The 24,186-nt window shown below is 35.3% G+C and overlaps 2 protein-coding genes across 2 annotated transcripts in view; one reads left to right on the forward strand and one right to left on the reverse strand.

Annotated features, from left to right (window-relative positions):
* LOC142354317 (BCAS3 microtubule associated cell migration factor-like) overlaps positions 1 to 16,359 on the reverse strand; it is a 128,338-nt gene extending 111,979 nt beyond the window's left edge. Inside the window, exon 1 of the mRNA XM_075406585.1 lies at positions 16,345 to 16,359. The gene's annotated coding sequence lies outside the window, so the exon portion shown is untranslated. The remainder of the gene's footprint in view (positions 1 to 16,344) is intronic.
* The window catches only part of LOC142354318 (RNA-binding protein FXR1-like), a 49,970-nt gene continuing 29,487 nt past the window's right edge, over positions 3,704 to 24,186 (forward strand). Inside the window, exons 1-4 of the mRNA XM_075406586.1 lie at positions 3,704 to 3,715; positions 11,247 to 11,303; positions 11,374 to 11,426; positions 11,499 to 11,667. Of these exons, the coding sequence (XP_075262701.1) occupies positions 11,259 to 11,303; positions 11,374 to 11,426; positions 11,499 to 11,667 (267 nt within the window). The 5' untranslated portion in view covers positions 3,704 to 3,715; positions 11,247 to 11,258. The remainder of the gene's footprint in view (positions 3,716 to 11,246; positions 11,304 to 11,373; positions 11,427 to 11,498; positions 11,668 to 24,186) is intronic.

Here is a 24,186-nt window from a genome sequence, read left to right on the forward strand (position 1 = left end):
AATACATGATACTTACTACATTTTACAACTTTTACTAATATTACATACTACTTACTATCTACTACTTACTACTTAATTTTCCTTGCATCCTACTTACCACCTAGTAATTGCTAATTTACTGTATACTATCTACTACTTAACTACTTACTTATTACTAATTATAACAAACTACATACTGAATAAAACTTATTAAAAATTATTTACTAAAACTGCTTACTTTTTACATCATGATGCCTACCATTTACTAATTAATTCCTACCAAATACAAGTTACTACATAATACTTACTACTGAACACATACTAGTTACTACGTACTTCTTTCTTCATAGTACATACTGCTTTCTACATACTACACACTACTTACCACAAAACTGTTTACCACCTTCTAGTTATTACTTACTACAAATTATTTACTATTTATAACAGAATATCTACTAAATACTACTTTATAGTGGGTAGAGGATTAAACTTCTGCAGAGCAATGGGTTGAAAGTTTGATTTGTAATATTTGGGAAAAATATTGCATGATGTTTATAGGGTATAGTGTAGATGGGGTTTTAGAGTTTGCTTTCGCAATGCAGATACTAGTGTATATAATTGATTTTTTGCATGCAAGTAATAGGGTTGACATTTGAAGGGGATTAGTATGCTACATTATGGCATGGGATAAAAAGGAATATAATACTACATACAACGTACTTCATGCTACTTAATACATTCTATTTATTAGATAATAATTACTACATACTGCTTACTACATACTGTTCACTAAAAACTATTGGCTACAAAATACTTTCTACAAGATACTTGCCCCTACTGCTTACTGGTAACTACTCACTACATACTACTTACTACACATTATTACGATTTATTACATAATACATGCTACTTACTACATTTTACAACTTTTACTAACTAATACATACTACTAACTATCTACTACTTCCTACTTAAATTTCCTTACATCCTACTTACCGTCTAGTAATTGCTATTTTACTTTATATTACCTACTACTTAACTACCTAATTTTGACTAATTATAACAAACTCTTTACTGCATAAAAATTATTAAGAACTATTTACTAAAACTGCTTAGTTTTTACATCATGATGCCTACAATTTACTAATTAATTCCTACCAAATACAAGTTACTACATAATCTTTACTACTGAACACATACTAGTTACTACGTACTTCTTTCTTCATAGTACATACTGCTTTCTACATACTACACACTACTTACCACAAAGCTGTTTAGCACCTTCTAGTTATCACTTACTTCAAATTATTTACTATTTATAACAGAATATCTACTAAATACTACTCTATACTACTTTACAGTGGGTAGAGGATTAAACATCTGCAGAGCAATAGGGTGAAAGTTTGATTTGTGATATTTGGGAAAAATATTGCATGAAGTTTATAGGGTATAGTGTAGATGGGGTTTTAGAGTTTGCTTTCGCAATGCAGATACTAGTGTATAGAATTGATTTTTTGCATGCAAGTAATAGGGTTGACATTTGAAGGGGATTAGTATGCTACATTATGGCATGGGATAAAAAGGAATATAATACTACATACAACGTACTTCATGCTACTTAATACATTCTATTTATTAGATAATAATTACTACATACTGCTTACTACATACTGTTTACTAAAAATTATTGGCTACAAAATACTTTCTACAAGATACTTGCCCCTACTGCTTACTGGTAACTACTCACTATATACTACTTATTACACGTTATTACGATTTATTACATAATACATGCTACTTACTACATTTTACAACTTTTACTAACTATTACATACTATTTACTATCCACTACTTACTACTTACTTTTCCTTGCATCCTATTTACCACCTAGTAATTGCTAATTTACTTTATACTATCTACTACTTAACTACTTACTTTTTACTAATTATAACAAACTACTTACTGAATAAAACTTATTAAAAATTATTTACTAAAACTACTTAATTTTTACATTATGATACCTACCATTTACTATTTAATTCCTACCAAATTCAAGTTACTACATAATACTTACTACTGAACACATACTAGTTACTACGTACTTCTTTCTTCATAGTACTTACTGCTTTCTACATACTACACACTACTTACCACAAAACTGTTTACCACCTTCTAGTTATCACTTACTACAAACTAATTACTATTTATAACAGAATATCTACTAAATACTACTTTATAGTGGGTAGAGGATTAAACATCTGCAGAGCAATAGGGTGAAAGTTTGCTTTGTGATATTTGGGAAAAATATTGCTTGAAGTTTATAGGGTATAGTGTAGATGGGGTTTTAGAGTTTGGTTTCGCAATGGAGATACTAGTGTATAGAATTGATTTTTTGCATGCAAGTAGTAGGGTTGAAATTTGAAGGTGATTTGTACGCTACATTATGGCATGGGATAAAAAAGAAGATAATACTACATATAACGTACTTCATGCTACTTTATACATTCTACTTATTAGATAATAATTACTACATACTGCTTACTACATACTATTCACTAAAAACTATTGGCTACAAAATATTTTCTACAAGATACTTGCCCCTACTGCTTACTGGTAGCTACTCACTACATACTACTTACTACATATTATTACGATTTGTTACATAATACATGCTACTTATTACATTTTACAATTTTTACTAACTATTACACACTACCTACTATCTACTAATTACCACTTAATTTTCCTTGCATCCTACTTACCACCTAGTAATTGCTAATTTACTTTATACTATCTACTACTTAACTACTTATTTTTTACTAATTATAACAAACTAATTATTGAATAAAACTTATTGAAAATTATTTACTAAAACTACTTACTTTTTATATCATGATACCTACCATTTACTATTTAACTCCTACCAAGTACAAGTTACTACATAATACTTACTACTGAACCCATACCAGTTACTACGTACTTCTTTCTTCATAGTACATACTGCTTTCTACATACTACACACTACTTACCACAAAACTGTTTACCACCCTCTAGTTATTACTTACTAGAAATTATTTAATATTTATAACAGAATATCTACTAAATTCTACTTTATAGTGGGTAGAGGATTAAACATCTGCAGAGCAATAGGGTGAAAGTTTGATTTGTGATATTTGGGAAAAATATTGCATGAAGTTTATAGGGTATAGTGTAGATGGGGTTTTAGAGTTTGCTTTCGCAATGGAGATACTAGTGTAAAGAATTGATCTTATGCATGCAAGTAAAAGGGTTGAAATTTGAAGGGGATTAGTATGCTACATTATGGCAAGGGATAAAAAGGAATATAATACTACATACAACCTACTTCATGCTACCTAATACATTCTACTTATTAGATAATAATTACTACATACTTCTTACTACATACTATTCACTAAAAATTATTGGCTACAAAATACTTTCTACAAGATACTTGCCCCTACTGCTTACTGGTAACTACTCACTATATACTACTTACTACACGTTATTACGATTTATTACATAATACATGATACTTACTACATTTTACAACTTTTACTAATATTACATACTACTTACTATCTACTACTTACTACTTAATTTTCCTTGCATCCTACTTACCACCTAGTAATTGCTAATTTACTGTATACTATCTACTACTTAACTACTTACTTATTACTAATTATAACAAACTACATACTGAATAAAACTTATTAAAAATTATTTACTAAAACTGCTTACTTTTTACATCATGATGCCTACCATTTACTAATTAATTCCTACCAAATACAAGTTACTACATAATACTTACTACTGAACACATACTAGTTACTACGTACTTCTTTCTTCATAGTACATACTGCTTTCTACATACTACACACTACTTACCACAAAACTGTTTACCAGCTTCTAGTTATTAATTACTACAAATTTTTTACTATTTATAACAGAATATCTACTAAATACTACTTTATAGTGGGTAGAAGATTAAACATCTGCAGAGCAATAGGATGAAAGTTTGATTTGTGATATTTGGGAAAAATATTGCGTGAAGTTTATTTGGTATAGTGTAGATGGTGTTTTAGAGTTTGCTTTCGCAATGGAGATACTAGTGTATAGAATTGATCTTTCGCATATAAGTAATAGGGTTGAAATTTGAAGGGAACTGGTATGCTACATTATGGCATGGGATAAAAAGGAATATAATACTACAAACAAAGTATTTCATGCTACTTAATACATTCTACTTATTAGATAATAATTACTACATACTGCTTACTACATACTATTCACTAAAAACTATTGGCTACAACATACTTCCTACAAGATTCTTGCCCCTACTGCTTACTGGTTGCTACTCACTACATACTACTTACTACATATTATTAAAATTTATTACATAATACATGCTACTTACTACATTTTACAACTTTTACTAACTATTACATACTACCTACTATCTACTACTTACTACTTAATTTTCCTTGCATCCTACTTACCACCTAGTAATTGCTTATTTACTTTATACTATCTACTACTTAACTACTTACTTTTTACTAATTATAAAAAACTACATACTGAATAAATCTTATTAAAAATTATTTACTAAAATTACTTAATTTTTACATCATGATACCTACCATTTACTATTTACTTCCTATCAATTACAAGTTACTACATAATACTTACTACTGAACACATACTAGTTACTACATACTTCTTTCTTCATAGTACATACTGCTTTCTACATACTACACACTACTTACCACAAAACTGTTTATCACCTCCTAGTTATTACTTACTACAAATTACTAACTATTTATAACAGAATATCTACTAAATACTACTTACTCTATATTAATTAAAACTTACTGGTCACAACATACTAAATATATACTACATACCATATAAAACATACTACTTAACACAAACTAAATGCCACTTACTAAATAATACGTACTAAGTACTGCTTACTACATACACCCTACTACTTAACTGTTTAATAATTACAACATACTACAACTACTGTATAGTATTTAAAACATACTAATTACTTCTTTCTAAATAATACTTAATTTGTACTAATTACTTCTAAATATATACAACTTACTACATACTAAATCATATTTACAGCATACCACTGACTATTTACTAATTCCTTGTTACTTACTACTAATAAATACATACTGCTCCCTAAGTACTTCTTTCTTCATGGTACATACGACTTACCACATACTACTTACTACATACTACGCACTACTTACCACATAAAGATTACTAGTTACTACTACCTATTAGTTGCTACTTACTATAAAAACTCACTAAATATTACAGACTACCTACAAAATACTACCTAATGTTTAGTAGTTAATTCCTACTAGACGCAAAATACTACTTTGTAAGTGCTACATACCATATACTACAATCTACTTAACAAAAGTTACATAGAATTTACCACTTACTATATACCACTTGCTACTTACTAGTTTTTATTTACTATATACTGCCTATTACATTGTACTTACTAAATACTAGCTACTACCTAACTACTTACTATTTACAACATTTTACATTTGCTGCATACTACATATTACATACTAATTACTTCATAATAAAAACTACTGAATATAAACTATCTCCTACTAAATTTATACTAACTATTTCAAAATACATACTAATTACTACATGGTCTTTACTACACACTGCATTCAAATTACCATATACTAATGAAAACCTACTTAATAGTTCTTGCAACATAATACTAACTAGACTATATACAAGTTACTACATACTACCTGCCACATACTACTCAACACTTCGTACCTACTAAAAAATATTTAGTACGTTTCACATACTATTTACTACATACTAACTTTTGTTAACTACTCAATAGACTAATACGAATACTTAATACAACCATCAACATACTACTAACTGCTTTCTACAGTGTTACAAAATATTACTTACTTCATTCTACTTACTACTTAGAACGTACAACTAACTACTTACTGTTTGATACTTACTACTTACTGTATTCTACTGACCACTTTATTCTGAATATTTTGTTCCTACTATTACTTAGTGCATAGTACTTACCACTTGTTTTTCTTTACTTACATTTACCTACTTAATAGTCACTACTTACAACCTAATACTTACTATTTACTACACACTCTTTATTTTTTGGTATTTACTACTTTACACTCACCTTTTACAAATATTACTTAATTGCTTTATACCTACATTTTTACAATTATTACTTACTATTAAGTTTTCAAAAGTCCGTGTATTTGATTTCTATATCGTTTTGTCTTCACTCTTTCTTCATATTTAGCACTTCGAAGTCATCTGCACTTCTTGTCCTTTTTAATATATGATTTACGAAACAACAACTGGAAGTCATGCGAAATAGTTCTTTCAATGGTGAAATCAAACATAAAGAGTCTCTACAGCTATTCTTTGGCTCAGACCTTATCCATTAGGGTCATCACTGGTCAGCAATACAGCATTTTTCATTTACTAATTTAAAACTTCTGTTAGAATAATGAGAACAATAGTTTTAAAATTAAAGAATGGTGTTCCTATAGAGTTCAATCAGTCCATAAGAATCATTTGTTCATCACTTTATGCTTTTTGTTAAAGATGTAGACAAGAGCACTATTCTTACTAAAACAATGTTTGTGAGGTGACAACTAATTGAAAAAAAAGTTATATAATTTTACCACTTTGAATAAACTAAATATAGTAGAATTATTTTATCAATGTTCAGTTGAGCTGGTTTAAATATGAGAAATTAAACTTGCATCGATAGTGGAAACTAATACAAATCTGGTCACCTTAGATCTCTTGCATAAGTGTTTCAACAAAACAAATGGAAACTAAAGGTTGTTTAAGTGATAAAAAATAAAATAGGTGAAAATTTCCTCGATTTTGGTGTCAAAGACTACCTACATATGAGAATAACCAAAGTTATGAGAATAACTGAAGTTATGAGAATAACTGAAGTTATGAAAATAACAGAAGTTACAACATGGTTAGACGGCGAAAACTAACAGAAATATGCCTGCAAAGGCCCATTTATAGTCAAATAACACTACGAGTGAAACATGACAGGTCAACAATACATAAGTATATGCTCCTAGATTCTCAAATCTCACAAGAAAGCTCTAGAAAACTTGATTTAGTATCGAACACTAACTAAATGAAAACTTGCAAAATTATCGGTTTCTGTCTCAAGGGGTACCTATGAGTAGCCAAAAGTCAATTGCACATTAATTTATCTTTCATTATATTCAAGTCGTATTGAAAACATTATCCGAGAAAAATTATTTTAAAATAGCAAAACAACCCAATTTTTTGTAATAGTCACCTTTTATGGGGGAAAAATTATTTGATTATTCATTGGACAGTTGCTCATCAATGTATATTGTGATTAAGATATTCTGACAGCAACATTTCGTTTAAACAGAGAAACCTAATTAAACACTTCTAAGAGCTCATAATTTAACTTTCAAAAAACACCCATGAATAGATCGGATGTAATAAAATGTATCTAAGCACAAGTTTAGTGTTAAAACAAAGATCATCAAAATTTAGATGTATAACATTGTTTGTCTTTAATTAAAAAAAGATGGAGTAATTTTCCCCACACATTTTTTACTAAAAACATACACTAAAAGGTTAAAAAATGATAAAGACGTGGTTCATTCGCACTACATATGAATCTAAAGATACCAGCTTTTTTAGTATTAGTTATTGTAAACGATCGGAACAACTTATCATAAAAAAACTGTTCCAACGAAAAAACAAGTAGTAAATTCCAAAAGTGCTGCATTTTGGTTTAAAATCTAAAACTTTGAGTCTTCAGTGATCAGTTGCAAAACAGATTTTAGTTTGTATATTCGCATGAGAAACATCAAAATTAAGGAACTAGAGGTTGCTTTGAAAAATAAACTCCAGCAGAACTTTGAGAAAGCTCCGTTTGTGCTCACATAAGGGCTGTGAACCAACAAATCTTACTTCTGAACAAACTTGTTTTCTTCATTGTTCAACTTTCTCAAGACAGATTATCGGGTAAAATTTTTCCCACAGAAAACTTACACAATTACAAACTGGCTTTCATTGACGTCTGCCACTCCTGATCAACAACTTGTACTAGATGATTTAACCGAGCAGAACTACCAGCAGTTAATCAAATGTGGAAATGGTCAATCCTTGGATATCATTCTGTGGAATAAACCGCAAACAGCTCTGAACGTGGCGGTAGATAACCAAATGGGAACTCTTCATACCTCAGACCATCAACCATACTCCGTCAAAATCAGCCTCCAAGCTCCTCCCAACCGTAAACACACGCCTTTACCAAAAAGGAAACTAGTTTTTTTGCTATTTGCTTTCAAAAAAGCTAACTTGAAGGAAATTATCGAGTTCATAATAGATCACCCATTCAACCCGTATTGTTTCAGCAATCCCGATCAAATGATCGAAAAGTAGTACAAGTTTCTCTATGAAGCTCTGAAGGACCTTGTTCCACGGAAACCAAAACATCGTCAAGAGCTAGCGCCATCGATAACATCTGCGTCCTCCAATCTTATCAAAAAGCTGAAAACTTTGCAAAAGAAACAAGAAACCCGCCCTACGAACAAAAACGAAAGAAAAATAGAAAAAGTACAAACGAATCTAATGCCTTCCCTTCAAAACGATTAACATAACTATGAAACACAGCTTTTCAAAAAAAAGCGGATTCTCGGAGCTCTAAAAGTACCTCAAAACGCTGACCAAAGCCAACAATATCCCACAAGAGGTTTTCCTTGATGACAAAATGGCTCGAACTGACGCAGAGAAGGCGGAATTGTTAAACCAATATTTCCAATCGTTGTTTACTGAACAAACTTACACCGCTGAAAAGTGTGCTTCACATCCGACCCCGTTGATAGACAGTATTCACTTCAGCCAAGCCGAAATATAAGAAGTGATGTCAAATCTTGATGTAAACAAACCAAAAAGGCCAGACAGCATAGGAAACGAAGTCCTAAAAAACTTCTCAGAATCACTGTGTAAATCTCTTCATATGCTCTTCAACCTTATTGCAAACAAGTGTCACTTTCCAAATGAATGGAAAACGAGTTAAATTGTACCGATATTCAAAGATGGCAACGGGCAGAAAGTTACAAACTACAGACCGATAAGCCTATTGTCGACTGTCTCGAAACTGCTTGAGAAATTATTTTTCATTAAGTTATCATCCCTTTTCTTGCCATTCTTATCAGAATCACAGCATTTCAAGAGAGTTGGAACCAACCCAGTGGCAATAAATATTGACATTCAGAGGATCTGGAAATGGTGCAAAAGTAATCTCATGGAAATCAACTTATCAAAAATTAGGCACAGGTTGAAGGGCGTCGGCACAGTCCGCTTGCCAAAATTCATTTTTGGAAGCCCTTCAGTAATGAACGACCTAAGAGTAGTTGTAGCCGACACTCTTACATGGGCAACTCGTTCTCAATCTCTAACTCAAAAGACTTTAAAAGCTCTTTACTCTATCAAGAGAAACCTTTCTTTGGCAAATTACGCAAACAGGAAAAACTCGTATGACAGTTATTTTGTTCCAATAATCAGTTACATCTCAAGTTTGTGGAAACCAGGCAAAGTTGGACTCAGTCAAATTGCAAGTGTACAGAAAAAAGCAACAAATTCAATCACTGGAGCAAAAATTCCTTACAGAGGACAACTCTTAAAACTCAATTTACTTCACAGGGCAAAAAACATTTTGTGCATGACAAAAAGAAATTTGCAAAACCTCCACAAGAGGGATGCTTAAGGTTAGGGCAAATTCTGAATAACCCTAAAAATACAAGAACACGACCAAAATCGAAAAATCCGGAATAGGAATGTTTTTAAATAAATTGATAACAGATGTAAATATGAGTTGTAAATAGGCTAAATATATAGGGAAAAATTTTCGATTGATTTTGTAGAATAGTTCCAAGAATTGTTTTAATTGTCGTCTCAGACAAATGTAAATACATATTCAACAATTTTTTATTAAACAGTTTTAACCTGACGATGAACGTAAAGTTCGAAAACGTTTGTTTTAAGTATTGGAAGTAATTTTAATTTGACAATTTGGTTTCCTTTACATCAATTTACTTCCCTTATCCTTATACCATGAGCTACATGTCGTTTTGTTGTTTGCAAAAATTTTAACGGGGAAAGTTGATTTAAACTGTAAAATTCATGTATCAATAACCGAGCCAGGTGCAACTCGACACCAAACGACTCGTAACTTCATCTGTCGACAACCAAAACTCAGGAAATGTGAATCCGATTATTGGTTCAGGGTCTGCCACCTTGCGAACACCTTCAACGAGTTCTTCCATTACGATATCCTATTTCATGAAAACCACAAAGCCAAACTTCTCGATCTGTATTTTGTCTACTTCAGGCTGTGTTACGGTGAAAACAACACGTGCTCTTGGTGAATTTTGTTATCTAATAAACTGAACGAAACAAACTGGGGTTAATGTATAACCCTTGGACTTTTTCCTAAATTCTTTTTTATTATTGTTATTATTATCATTTCTGATACTATTTCTGAGAAACGTCAGAATTCATTTCTCACAATGCTGGATCGAAGATGAATACGATCTGATGTCTGAATCTGGGTGTTTTGCTGCTGAATTGGGGTCTTTCCCATTATAGCCCCCCCCCCATGAAATTATAGCCCCCCATTATGGTATAATCACCATGTTTGGGGGGGGGGGCTATAGGTTATCTGACCACTAAGCTGGGGGGGGGGGCTATAATGGGAAAGACCCCTGAATTGTATGCTGTTTTATAACAATGCAAGGACTTTGTTGGTCAGCATTGAAATCATGGCTTATTTCTAGTTTTACAAAGCATTTTTGTGATCTCCTTTTGTGCCCCACAGCTTAGTGGGCGCCTAATATTTGTAACCCCCAGATGCACGTGCAATAACGCATCAACAATAATAGTATTTTTTTACATGCCCTGAAACTGTGGTCTAACTGTGGTGCAAAATGTACAGGGTGTGCACAAACTGAAAATCGCCTTTTCGGAATAGAGTACGTAATTGCTTTGTACTTCTCTCCTTCGTGGTGAGCATAAAAAGTTACTCCCTCAATTACCGTCAATATACGGAAAAGGAGGGGATAATTTTTACGGCAAAGACTCAACATATGTTTCAATTTTGTATTCATGTTCACGCATACGATTTTCAGGATTTTTTTTAGTTTTCAGTAATGCTGAAAGTTGAAATTCGCAACGATAATTCCGCCTACTACAAGGCAAGTGTTGTTTTCAATCTGTGCTCCGCAACTGTCGCTTTAAATCTTATTATTTTGTGTTTCTTTTTAGGGGTTCATTTTGCTGGTTAAAGAAGATTCAGCAAAAGTCAAATATGAAAGCAGGTATACTTCAATCTCGTTGGGGCGTGTGATGATTTGTCCAATATGATTCGAACTGACGTGCTTTGATTTTAGTACACAAGAACACTATGTGCCATTTAATTATCTTCGCGTACCTATTGAGCCCACCCACCTTGACATCAACAGTTTGCAATTAGGCGAAGAACTGGAAGTGTATGCTTCTCCCAGAGAAAATGAACCTCCTGCGTGGTGGAGGTCACGTGTTAAAAAGAAAGGAGACAGTGTAAGTGGTCTTTCGCATCTGAAGAACAATCAGGAAATCAATTATATCTCAGGCATCATTGCTAATGCTTGTTTGGATTCGACAAATATTCGAAAGCTTGTCAACCATATGGTTAAATTGAAACAAACAATGATTCAAATCATTCGAATACAAATTATAAACGTCAATAAATTTTTTAACGACTCACATTATAATTTTATTCTGATTATTTTCTTCCTAAGAATAACAATAACTTTTCAAAGCTCCTACGTTACTATTCAAAGGAATTTTATCATGCTGTGAGAGCCAGAAATCTTTCAACGTTTTCTTAAAAATATTTTCATTTCTGGCCAACCGAAGCCATTGTAGTAACTTATTCCACTTTTGTACGCATTGGCGAAGAATATTTTTTTCTCAAGCTACTCATCTGATAAAATTATCAGTCCATTATAACTATAACACTAAGAGCACCATGAGTGGGCCCACGAGAGACTTTGAGGTCTTTAATGGGAGAACCCTGGTGAGGACATGACCTCTAACCAAATACTACCCGCGCTAGTTCCTCCGTTGGCACAACAACGTTGTCAAATGCTCTACTATTTTTAATTGCTCTCGTGGGGAAGCAATTATTGTAAACGTGTGTCTTTTTATGCAAGTTTTTGCTTGACCGTTTTGACTTGTCTAGTGACTTTTACGCCCTGGACTTGTTGCTTTTCGCGTGATCTGAAATTCTTCTAATAACTTAATAGAAGAATTTTTAAAATCCAAGCGGAGAGACAGATGAATTTATTAACATTCTTCTATTTAATAAAATTCTTCTACTTTTAATAAAATAGAAGAATTTTAATAAATAGAAGAATGTTAATAAATTCATCTTTCTTTCCGTTTGGATTTGTACATGAGTAATACAAGATCGTACATACACAGCCACGCCACCATTTCTGTTCGTAATTGGTATATTGTATTCAGAATTTCTATACGACTTTGGATCCATGGTGCCATGGTCCCAAGTTTCATTTAATCAGATAACCGCTGGTTTATTTACTAGGGTGTTTATTTATAGAGAGAGTTCATCTAGGTTTTTTGAATTGAGTGAATATTAAGATGCATAAACTAGACTTCGCGTTCCTTACGAGACAGTTTTTGTTTCAGATGACTATTTTTCTAGGGTGCGTTAGTACGGAAGCCCACTAAGGAAAATGCAAACGATCTTTGCACAGAGGCAGAACAAAGTTTGGATCCTATTTGTAGAGATCAAACAGATTTTCAAAGACAATTTTCTGACCATCAACAACATAGTTAACTTTTTTTGTTTGCCATATGGACACCTGAGATGTCGTCTTTTCGTCTGATAGCGTGGGACTGGCGGACATGTAAAGCAGTTGCGTCATCGTTGATGTAGACAGTTAGTGGGTGGTCTTTCAGACGTTTCTTAGATGACATGACTCTCATTTTAGTCTCCTGTTTTGCGACTTTGACCATAGGGTTTCCATTACGTTTTGTGGATTTTGTTTGGTATTCGGTGGCAGCTGCTAAAATCAGTTTTGTCAATTTCAACACCTGAAGCCCTCACAACATTGTTCACTTCTTGATATGCATCGTCGTTAGCGTTCTCGTTGTCGCGAGAGATCCTAGCTTTGTCGCGTCTGCCGTTTTGTTTGTTGGCATCATTGTTGAAAAGACTCGCTATTCCACTACTAACCTGTTTGTCGTTTTGTGCTTTTTTGGTACGAACCTCCTCCACCTGTATTACTCTCTGTGATCGTCTATGCTCCAGTTTTCAGCTGCCCAGAATCCACAAAGGAATCTCCGCGTCATGAATTTCTTTGGAATTCTCTTGGGGAGCCAAGTGGGTAACCACGTCCAACATCCGTTTACGCTGAGAGCTTTGCCAGTGCATTCAATCAAGTGATTAGTTCCTTCCTCCTCATCTTCCGTGACTGAATGTTGCCGACTCTTTGGACCCATACCGATGCCGGACTTTCTGACAAGTCAGTTTTTTACCGGCGCACACTACAAACTTGAAGCTGACTAAACAGCGACTGTCTTTCAACGACAAGAACCTATTTAGTAAGTTTATCACAAGTCATTCAAAATTGGTGTTTGATGTTATGTCTACTTCTGAGTTATTTTGTTCGAGTGTTTTGATGAAGATTCATGCCCATAAAAAATTTCAGCATTTCGTGGTCTGGCAATGTCATAATGAAATTTAATTAGCGACATTTTTGCTTCTATTAGCTCCGCTTGTAAGATATTTGTCTATATTCGAATATCTCTCGCGTTGTCATACTTTTTGCGTAGGAGGTACACATTTATACCCCAGTTAATTTGTCGATTAATGCGTTTCCGATTTTGCATATACATTTTGAAAAAGATCGCCGAGAACGATTAGTGTTTAAGCAGAAGTGATTTTAAAAGAAGAATGCGCGCGTTCAGAAATTCTTTTTAGGTATATTGATCGTATAGCATGAGCCATCTTTTTTAGCGTTTTATTCAGCTGCTCATCGAAATTAAGTTTCCGGTTAGTTAGAATTCCGAGGTATCTGCACCTTTTTTGTGTTGCAGTAACCATTTCCGCTGAGACCTTTGCCAGTGCTTTCAATCAAATTATTCGTTCCTTCTTCCTCTACTGTTACTGATTGTTGCCGATTCATTGGACCCATGTTGGTGCCGGGTTTTCTGATAAGTTCTATCTTCACCGGCGCACAATATACAAACTTGTAGCTGACTAAACAGCGACTGTCTTTCACCGACAAGCAGCTATTTAGTAAATTTATCACAATTCAATCCAAATTTGGTTTTTGATTTTGTCTAAATTTGAGTTGTTTTGTTCGGATGTTTTTTTGAAGACTCAGATACCCGTAAACTTTTTCAGATATTTGATGTCTGGCAATGTCAATGAAATTTGACTGGAGACATTTTTGCTCAATTAGCTCAGCTGGTAAGATTTTGTCTATATTTGCATATCTTTCGTGTTGTCATAGTTTTGCGTAGGAGGCACACTTTTATGCCCCAGGTAATCTGTCAATTAATGCGTTTCCGGTTTTGCATATACATTTTGAAAAAGATCGCCGAGAAAGATAAGTGTGAAAGCACAAGTGATTTTAAACGAAAAATGCGAGCGTTCAGAATTTTAATTCTTTTTAAATATAATGATCGTATAGCATGAGCCATCTTTTTTAAATTTTTATTCAGCTGCTCATCGAAATTAAGGTTCCGGTCTGTTTGAATACCAAGGTATCTGCAACATTTTTGTGTTGCAGTTACCATTTCCGCTGAGAGCTTTGCCAATGCATTCAATCAAGTGATTAGTTCCTTCCTCCTCATCTTCCGTGACTGACTCTTGCCGACTCTTTGGACCCATACTGATGCCGGACTTTCTGACAAGTCAGTTTCATGCCCATAAAAATTTTCAGCATTTTGTGGTCTGGCAATGTCATAATGAAATTTGATTAGCGACATTTTTGCTTCTATTATCTCAGCCTGTAAGATATTTCTTTTCGAATCGCTCTCGCGTTGTCATACTTTTTGCATAGGAGGCATACATTTATACCCCAGTCAATCTGTCGATTAATGCGTTTCCGATTTTGCATATACATTTTGAAAAAGATTGCCGAGAACGATAATCATGAAAGCATAATTGATTTTTAAAGAAGAATGTGAGCGTTCAGAATTTTGATTCTTTTCAAGTATATTGGTTGTATAGCATGAGCCATCTTTTTTTAACGTTTTATTCAGCTGCTCATCGAAATTAAGGATCCGGTCATTTTGAATTCCGAGGTATCTGCAACGTTTTTGTGTTGCAGTTACCATTTCCGCTGAGACTTTTGCCTGTGCTTTCAATCAAATGACTCGTTCCTTCTTCCTCCTCTACTGTGACTGTTTGTTGCTGACTATTTGGACCCATACTGATGCCGGACTTTCTCACAAGTTTGATCCTAACTTGCGCACAATTTCCAAACTTGAAGCTGACTAAACAGCGACTGTCTTTCACCGACAAGAAGCTATTTAGTAAATTTATCACAATTCAATCCAAATTTGGTTTTTGGTATTCTGTCTAAATTTGAGTTGTTTTGTTTGAGTGTTTTGATGAAGTTTCAGATACCCGTAAAATTTTTCAGATATTTGATGTCTGGCAATGTCAATGAAATTTGACTTGAGACATTTTTGCTCAATTAGCTCAGCTGGTAAGATCTTTGTCTATTTTTGCATATCTCTCGTGTTGTCATACTTTTTGCGTAGGAGGCACACTTTTATACCCCAGGTAATCTGTCAATTAATGCGTTTCCGGTTTTGCATATACATTTTGAAAAAGATCGCCGAGAACGTTAAGCAGAAGTGATTTTAAAAGAAGAATGCGAGCGTTCAGAAATTTTTTTTTAGGTATATTGATCGTATAGCATGAGCCATCTATTTTAACCTTTTATTCAGCTGCTCATCGAAATTAAGGTTCCGGTCAGTTTGAATACCAAGGTATCTGCAACATTTTTGTGTTGCAGTTACCATTTCCGCAGAGAGCTTTGCCAGTGCAATGAATCAAGTGATTAGTTCCTTCCTCCTCATCTTCCGTGACTTGACTCTTGCCGACTCTTTGGACCCATACTGATGCCGGACTTTCTGACAAGTCAGTTTTTGACCGGCGCACACTATACAAACTTGAAGCTGACTAAACAGCGACTGTCTTTTAACGACAAGAAGCTATTTAATAAGTTTATCACAAGTCATTCAAAATTGGTGTTTGATGTTATGTCTAATTCTGAGTTATTTTGTTCGAGAGTTTTGATGAAGACTCATGCCCATAAAAATTTTCGGAATTTTTGTGGTCTGGCAATGTCATAATGAAATTTGGTTAGCGACATTTTTGCTTCTATTAGCTCAGCTTGTAAGATATTTGTCTATATTCGAATCTCTCTCGCGTTGTCATACTTTTTGCGTAGGAGGCACACATTTATACCCCAGTCAATCTGTCGATTAATGCGTTTCCGATTTTGCATATACATTTTGAAAAAGATTGCCGAGAACGTTAATCATGAAAGCTTAATTGATTTTTAAAGAAGAATTTTGATTCTTTTCAAGTATATTGATCGTATAGCATGAGCCATCTTTTTTTAACGTTTTATTCAGCTGCTTTTCGAAATGATTGTTCAGGAGGTAAACTTTTATACCCCAGTTAATCTGTCGATCAATGCGTTTTGGTTTTTTTTGCAGATATATTTTGAAGATCGCCGAGAACGATAAGTGTGAAAGCACAAGTGATTTTAAACGAAAAATGCCAGCGTTCAGAATTTTAATTCTTTTTAAATATATTGATCGTATAGCATGAGCCATCTTTTTTAAGTTTTTTTTCAGCTGCTCATCGAAATTAAGGTTCCGGTCAGTTTGAATTCCGAGGTATCTGCAACGTTTTTGTGTTGCAGTTACCATTTCCGCTGAGACTTTTGCCTGTGCTTTCAATCAAATGACTCGTTCCTTCTTCCTCCTCTACTGTGACTGTTTGTTGCTGACTCTTTGGACCCATACTGATGCCGGACTTTCTCACAAGTTTGATCTTAACTTGCGCACAATTTCCAAACTTGAAGCTGACTAAACAGCGACTGTCTTTCACCGACAAGAAGTTATTTGGTAAATTTATCACAATTCAATCCAAATTTGGTTTTTGGTATTCTGTCTTAATTTGAGTTGTTTTGTTTGAGTGTTTTGATGAAGACTCAGATACCCGTAAAATTTTTCAGATATTTGATGTCTGGCAATGTCAATGAAATTTGACTGGAGACATTTTTGCTCAATTAGCTCAGCTGGTAAGATCTTTGTCTATTTTTGCATATGTCTCGTGTTGTCATACTTTTTGCGTAGGAGGCACACATTTATACCACAGTTAATATGTCGATTAATGCGTTTCGGTTTTTTTGCAAATATATTTAGAAAAAGATCGCCGAGAACGATAAGTGTGAAAGCACAAGTGATTTTAAACGAAAAATGCGAGCGTTCAGAATTTTAATTCTTTTTAAATATATTGATCGTATAGCATGAGCCATCTTTTTAAAATTTTTATTCAGCTGCTCATCGAAATTAAGGTTCCGGTCAGTTTGAATTCCGAGGTATTTGCAACGTTTTTGTGTTGCAGTTACCATTTCCGCTGAGACTTTTGCCTGTGCTTTCAATCAAATGACTCGTTCCTTCTTCCTCCTCTACTGTGACTGTTTGTTGCTGACTCTTTGGACCCATACTGATGCCGGACTTTCTCACAAGTTTGATCTTAACTTGCGCACAATTTCCAAACTTGAAGCTGACTAAACAGCGACTGTCTTTCACCGACAAGAAGTTATTTGGTAAATTTATCACAATTCAATCCAAATTTGGTTTTTCGTATTCTGTCTAAATTTTAGTTGTTTTGTTTGAGTGTTTTGATGAAGACTCAGATACCAGTAAAATTTTGCAGATATTTGATGTCTGGCAATGTCAATGAAATTTGACTGGAGACATTTTTGCTCAATTAGCTCAGCTGGTAAGATCTTTGTCTATTTTTGCATATGTCTCGTGTTGTCATACTTTTTGCGTAGGAGGCACACTTTTATACCCCAGGTAATCTGCCAATTAATGCGTTTCCGGTTTTGCATATACATTTTGAAAAAGATCGCCGAGAACGATAAGTTTAAGCAGAAGTGATTTTGAAAGAAGAATGCGAGCGTTCAGAAATTCTTTTTAGTTATATTGATCGTATAGCATGAGCCATCTATTTTAACGTTTTATTCAGCTGCTCATCGAAATTAAGGTTCCGGTCAGTTTGAATACCAAGGTATCTGCAACATTTTTGTGTTGCAGTTACCATTTCCGCTGAGAGCTTTGCCAGTGCAATAAATCAAGTGATTAGTTCCTTCCTCCTCACCTTCCGTGACTGACTCTTGCCGACTTTTTGGACCCATACTGATGCCGGACTTTCTGACAAGTCAGTTTTTTACCGGCGCACACTATACAAACTTGAAGCTGACTAAACAGCGACATCTTTCAACGACAAGAGGCTATTTGGTAAGTTTATCACAAGTCATTCAAAATTGGTGTTTGATGTTATGTCTAATTCTGAGTTATTTTGTTCAAGTTTTGACGAAGACTCATGCCCATAAAATTTTTCAGCATTTTGTGGTTTGGAAATGTCATAATGAAATTTGATTAGCGACATTTTTGCTTCTATTAGCTCCGCTTGTAAGATATTTGTCTATATTCGAATCTCCCTCGCGTTGTCATACTTTTTGCGTAGGAGGCACACATTTATACCCCAGTCAATCTGTCGATTAATGCGATTCCGATTTTGCATATACATTTTGAAAAAGATTGCCGAGAATCATAATCATGAAAGCATAATTGATTTTTAAAGAAGAATTCGAGCGTTCAGAATTTTGACTCTTTTCAAGTATATTGATCGTATAGCATGAGCCATCTTTTTTTAACGTTTTATTCAGCTGCTCATCGAAATTAAGGTTCCGGTCAGTTTGAATTCCGAGGTATCTGCAACATTTTTGTTGCAGTTACCATTTCCGCTGAGACCTTTGCCAGTGCTTTCAATCAAATGATTCGTTCCCTCTTCCTCCTCTACTGTGACTGATTGTTGCCGACTCTTTGGACCCATACTGATGCCGGACTTTCTGAAAAGTTTGATCTTCACCGGGGCACAATTTACAAACTTGAAGCTGACTAAACAGCGACTGTCTCACCGACAAGAAGCTATTAAGTAAATTTATCACAATTCAATCCAAATTTGGTTATTGATATTCTGTCTAAATTTTAGTTGTTTTGTTCGAGTGTTTTGATGAAGACTCAGATACCCGTAAAATTTTTCTGATATTTGATGGCTGGCAATGTCAATGACATTTGACTGGAGACATTTTTGCTCAATTAGCTCAGCTGGTAAGATCTTTGTCTATATTTGTATATCTCTCGTGTTGTCATACTTTTTGCGTAGGAGGCACACTTTTATGCCCCAGGTAATCTGTCCATTAATGCGTTTCCGGTTTTGCATATACATTTTGAGAAAAATCGCCGAAAAAGATAAGTGTGAAAGCACAAGTGATTTTAAGAGAAGAATGCGAGCGTTCAGAAATTCTTTTTAGGTATATTTATCGTATAGCATGAGCCATCTATTTTAACGTTTTATTCAGTTGCTCATCGAAATTAAGGTTCCGGTCAGTTTGAATACCAAGGTATATGCAACATTTTTGTGTTGCAGTTACCATTTCCGCTGAGACCTTTGCCAGTGCATTCAATCAAATGATTCGTTCCTTCTTCTTCCTCTACTGTGACTGATTGTTGCCGACTCTTTGGAACCATACTGATGCCGGACTTTTTGACAAGTTTGATCTTCACCGGGGCACAATTTACAAACTTGAAGGTGATTAAACAGCAACTGTCTCACCGACAAGAAGCTATTTAGTAAATTTATCACAATTCAATCCAAATTTGGTTATTGATATTCTGTCTAAATTTTAGTTGTTTTGTTCGAGTGTTTTGATGAAGACTCAGATACCCGTAAAATTTTCTGATACTTGATGGCTGGCAATGTCAATGACATTTGACTGGAGACATTTTTGCTCAATTAGCTCAGCTGGTAAGATTTTGTCTATATTTGCATATCTTTCGTGTTGTCATACTTTTTGCGTAGGAGGCACACTTTTATGCCCCAGGTAATCTGTCAATTAATGCGTTTCCGACTTTGCATATACATTTTGAAAAAGATCGCCGAGAAAGATAAGTGTGAAAGCACAAGTGATTTTAAAAGAAGAATGCGAGCGTTCAGAAATTCTTTTTAGGTATATTGATCGTATAGCATGAGCCATCTATTTTAACGTTTTATTCAGTTGCTCATCGAAATTAAGGTTCTGGTCAGTTTGAATACCAAGGTATATGCAACATTTTTGTGTTGCAGTTACCATGTCCGCTGAGACCTCTGCCAGTGCATTCAATCAAATGATTCGTTCCTTCTTCTTCCTCTACTGTGACTGATTGTTGCCGACTCTTTGGACCCATACTGATGCCGGACTTTCTGACAAGTTTGATCTTCACCGGGGCACAATTTACAAACTTGAAGGTGATTAAACAGCAACTGTCTCACCGACAAGAAGCTATTTAGTATCATCATCATCAGTCGTTCGCTTCTTCATATATCCAGGTTGAGTTCTTCAAGCCAGTCTATGGCGGTCTCCGTGAGGTGGCAAAGTTCTCCCATGCCTCCTGGTAGGTACGTTATAGGGCACTCTTCCACGATGTGTTGGGAAGATGGTCTGCTCAGGCCACAGACACAGGTAGTGTTGTTCCAGTTGGACTTGAGCGCGCTAGTGCGGAGGCGGTTGAGCCGGCACCAAGACCTCCTGGGGAGCTTGTCCGAGGCCTTGTTGAAATCGACGGGGATTTCTTCGTTGAGTTGTTGCAATATCGTCTGCGGTTTCTTCGCGGGGAATTGGATTCTGCTCTTCAGCCGGGAGCGTCTTCTGGTATCGTCCACAAGGTGATTCAGAAGTTTGATGTTAGAATTCTGACATGTGCGCGCTCTAGCGTCAACAATGCTGTCACGCCTCTTGCGAGGATTCTCCATGTTGGACACGAGCGGAAGGAAATCTGTTTTCGTATTCATGGGGGTGCCGGAAACTATTCGCATGGCCTGGAACATCTTGCGGTCGACTTTGGGCGCGTGCGCGGAGTTGTGCCAGACACTGCACGCGTAATCAGCCACTGACTGTACAAGAGCAAGCGAAGAGATGCGCAGGCTCCTTGGCTTAGTGCCCCAAGACTTGCCGGCAAGCATTCTAATGAGGTTCACACGTTTCTGGAGCTTCTCGGCCGTGTTAGTGCAGTGCTGGTTGTAGGTCAGAGACCTGTCCAGTTCAACCCCGAGGTATTTGAAGCTCGACTCCGCAGGGACCTTTTCCCCATTCAGGATGATATCCAGGTCGGGCTTGCGGGGACCCAGGTTGAAGAGAACCGACACACATTTTGAAGGATTGAGGCGGAGCTTCCACTTCCGGTAGTAGTCCGCTAAGGTATTAGCATCAGCTTGGAGGTCCGCCTGGACGGCGATTGTGGTTTTGCCTCTGGCGAGGAGGGCGCTGTCGTCTGCGTACATGTACTTGCTGCACCTGCTTGAAGGGGTATCATACGTGTAGCAGTTGAACAGTATAGGCGCCAGAACGGAGCCTTGTGGCAGGCCATTCCGTACCCTCCTCCATGTGGATTTGGTGTGCCAGTGTGGACCCTGAAACTGCGGTTAGAAATCAGGTCTTGGATGACCTGAATGACGTGGACATCCGGGATCATCTTCGTGAGCTTGTAAGTGAGTCCGGTTATCCAGACAGTGTCATAGGCTGAAGAGAGATCGACGAAGACGGCACCTACAGAACTCTTAGCCTGGAAAGCGTCCTCGATCTCCTGGGTGATGTTCAGTACTTGGAGTTCAGTAGATCTGTGGGGTCGAAATCCAAACTGTTCATCTGGGAGGGCGCATTCGACAAAAGGAGAGATGCTATTTAGTAAATTTATCACAATTCAATCCAAATTTGGTTATTGATATTCTGTCTAAATTTTAGTTGTTTTGTTCGAGTGTTTTGATGAAGACTCAGATACCCGTAAAATTTTTCTGATATTTGATGGCTGGCAATGTCAATGACATTTGACTGGAGACATTTTTGCTCAATTAGCTCAGCTGGTAAGATTTTGTCTATATTTGCATATCTTTCGTGTTGTCATACTTTTTGCGTAGGAGGCACACTTTTATGCCCCAGGTAATCTGTCAATTAATGCGTTTCCGGTTTTGCATATACATTTTGAAAAAGATCGCCGAGAAAGATAAGTGTAAAAGCACAAGTGATTTTAAAAGAACGCGAGCGTTCAGAAATTCTTTTTAGGTATATTGATCGTATAGCATGAGCCATCTATTTTAACGTTTTATTCAGTTGCTCATCGAAATTAAGGTTCCGGTCAGTTTGAATACCAAGGTATCTGCAACATTTTTGTGTTGCAGTTACCATTTCCGCTGAGACCTTTGCCAGTGCATTCAATCAAATGATTTGTTCCTTCTTCTTCCTCTACTGTGACTGATTGTTGCCGACTCTTTGGACCCATACTAATGCCGGACTTTCTGACAAGTTTGATCTTCACCGGGGCACAATTTACAAACTTGAAGCTGACTAAATAGCGACTGTCTCACCAACAAGAAGCTATTCAGTAAATTTATCACAATTCAATCCAAATTTTGTTTTTGATATTCTGTCTAAATTTTAGTTGTTTTGGTTGAGTGTTTTGATGAAGACTCAGATACCCGTAAAATTTTTCTGATATTTGATGGCTGGCAATGTCAATGACATTTGACGGGAGACATTTTTGCTTAATTAGCTCAGCTGATAAGATATTTGTCTATATTCGAATATCTCGCGTTGTCATACTTTTTGCGTAGGAGGAACACATTTATACCACAGTTAATATGTCGATGAATGCGTTTCGGTTTTTTTGCAGATATATTTTGAAAAAGATCGCCGAGAACGAAAAGTGTGAAAGCACAGGTGATTTTAAAGAATGCGTGCGTTCAGAATTTTTTTTAGGTATATTGATCGTATAGCATGAGCCATCTTTTTTAACGTTTTATTCAGTTGCTCATCGAAATTAAGGTTACGGTCAGTTTGAATACCAGGTTCATATCTACATATTCTTCTGTTTTTGTAAAAAATTTTTAAGCTACTTTTCTTTCCAAAACAGACAATACTTGTGTACTCTGCGAATTGACTCACTTTCTCCGGAGTGTTTATAGTAGATGAAAAATTGTTCATGTATAAAAGAGAAGTAAGTGGTCCTGAACTAGTTCCCTATGGCACACCATGATTTAAAATTTTAGAATCAAAACGTATGTCATTAAGTTTTTTTGTCAGCAATTAGCAAATAAAAACAGCGATTCTTTCGCTTCCTGGGAAAAACTGTGCTTTTCAATATATAAAGAAAATGCCATGTCAACTGGAATTACAAGCTTTTGCAAGATCTAGAAAAATAGCGGGTTTCTTTGTTTGTTTGCTTTAATCTGTATTAGGCAAAACTAATTCAACCAGTTGTAAAACTTAACCGGTTGCTGGCTTTTTTGCTTTTTTTATTCATAATTTTATGCTCATCAATAAAATCCGTCATCTGAGTCAGGAGGTGCTCAAGACTTTTCGCAAAACGGAGTTACAGAAATCGGTTGATATTTTGTACTATTCATTTTATCACTTTGAAAAATTGGTGTTATATAGGCTTATTTCATTTTAGTTGGGTTCATTTTAGTTGGGAAAACTCTCCTTAATGCAAACATTTAAGGCGAACTGTCAATGTACGCCCACAGCTAATTCGCATGACTTCATGAGAGGAACTGATTTTTCACCAGGTCCTGCTGCTTTATTATCGTCTATCGACGCATTGACTGAAAAGCTCTTTCCTAGTCTAGCTCGGAATGTGAATTCAGGTATGTGAAGTTTAACAGGGTATATACAAGCAATATGTGAACGTTTAAAAAACCCCTAGATTAACAAATAA

This window comes from Convolutriloba macropyga, chromosome 15 (genome assembly GCF_964194025.1).
Source record: "Convolutriloba macropyga chromosome 15, txConMacr16.3, whole genome shotgun sequence".
Taxonomy (NCBI): Eukaryota; Metazoa; Xenacoelomorpha; order Acoela; family Convolutidae; genus Convolutriloba; species Convolutriloba macropyga.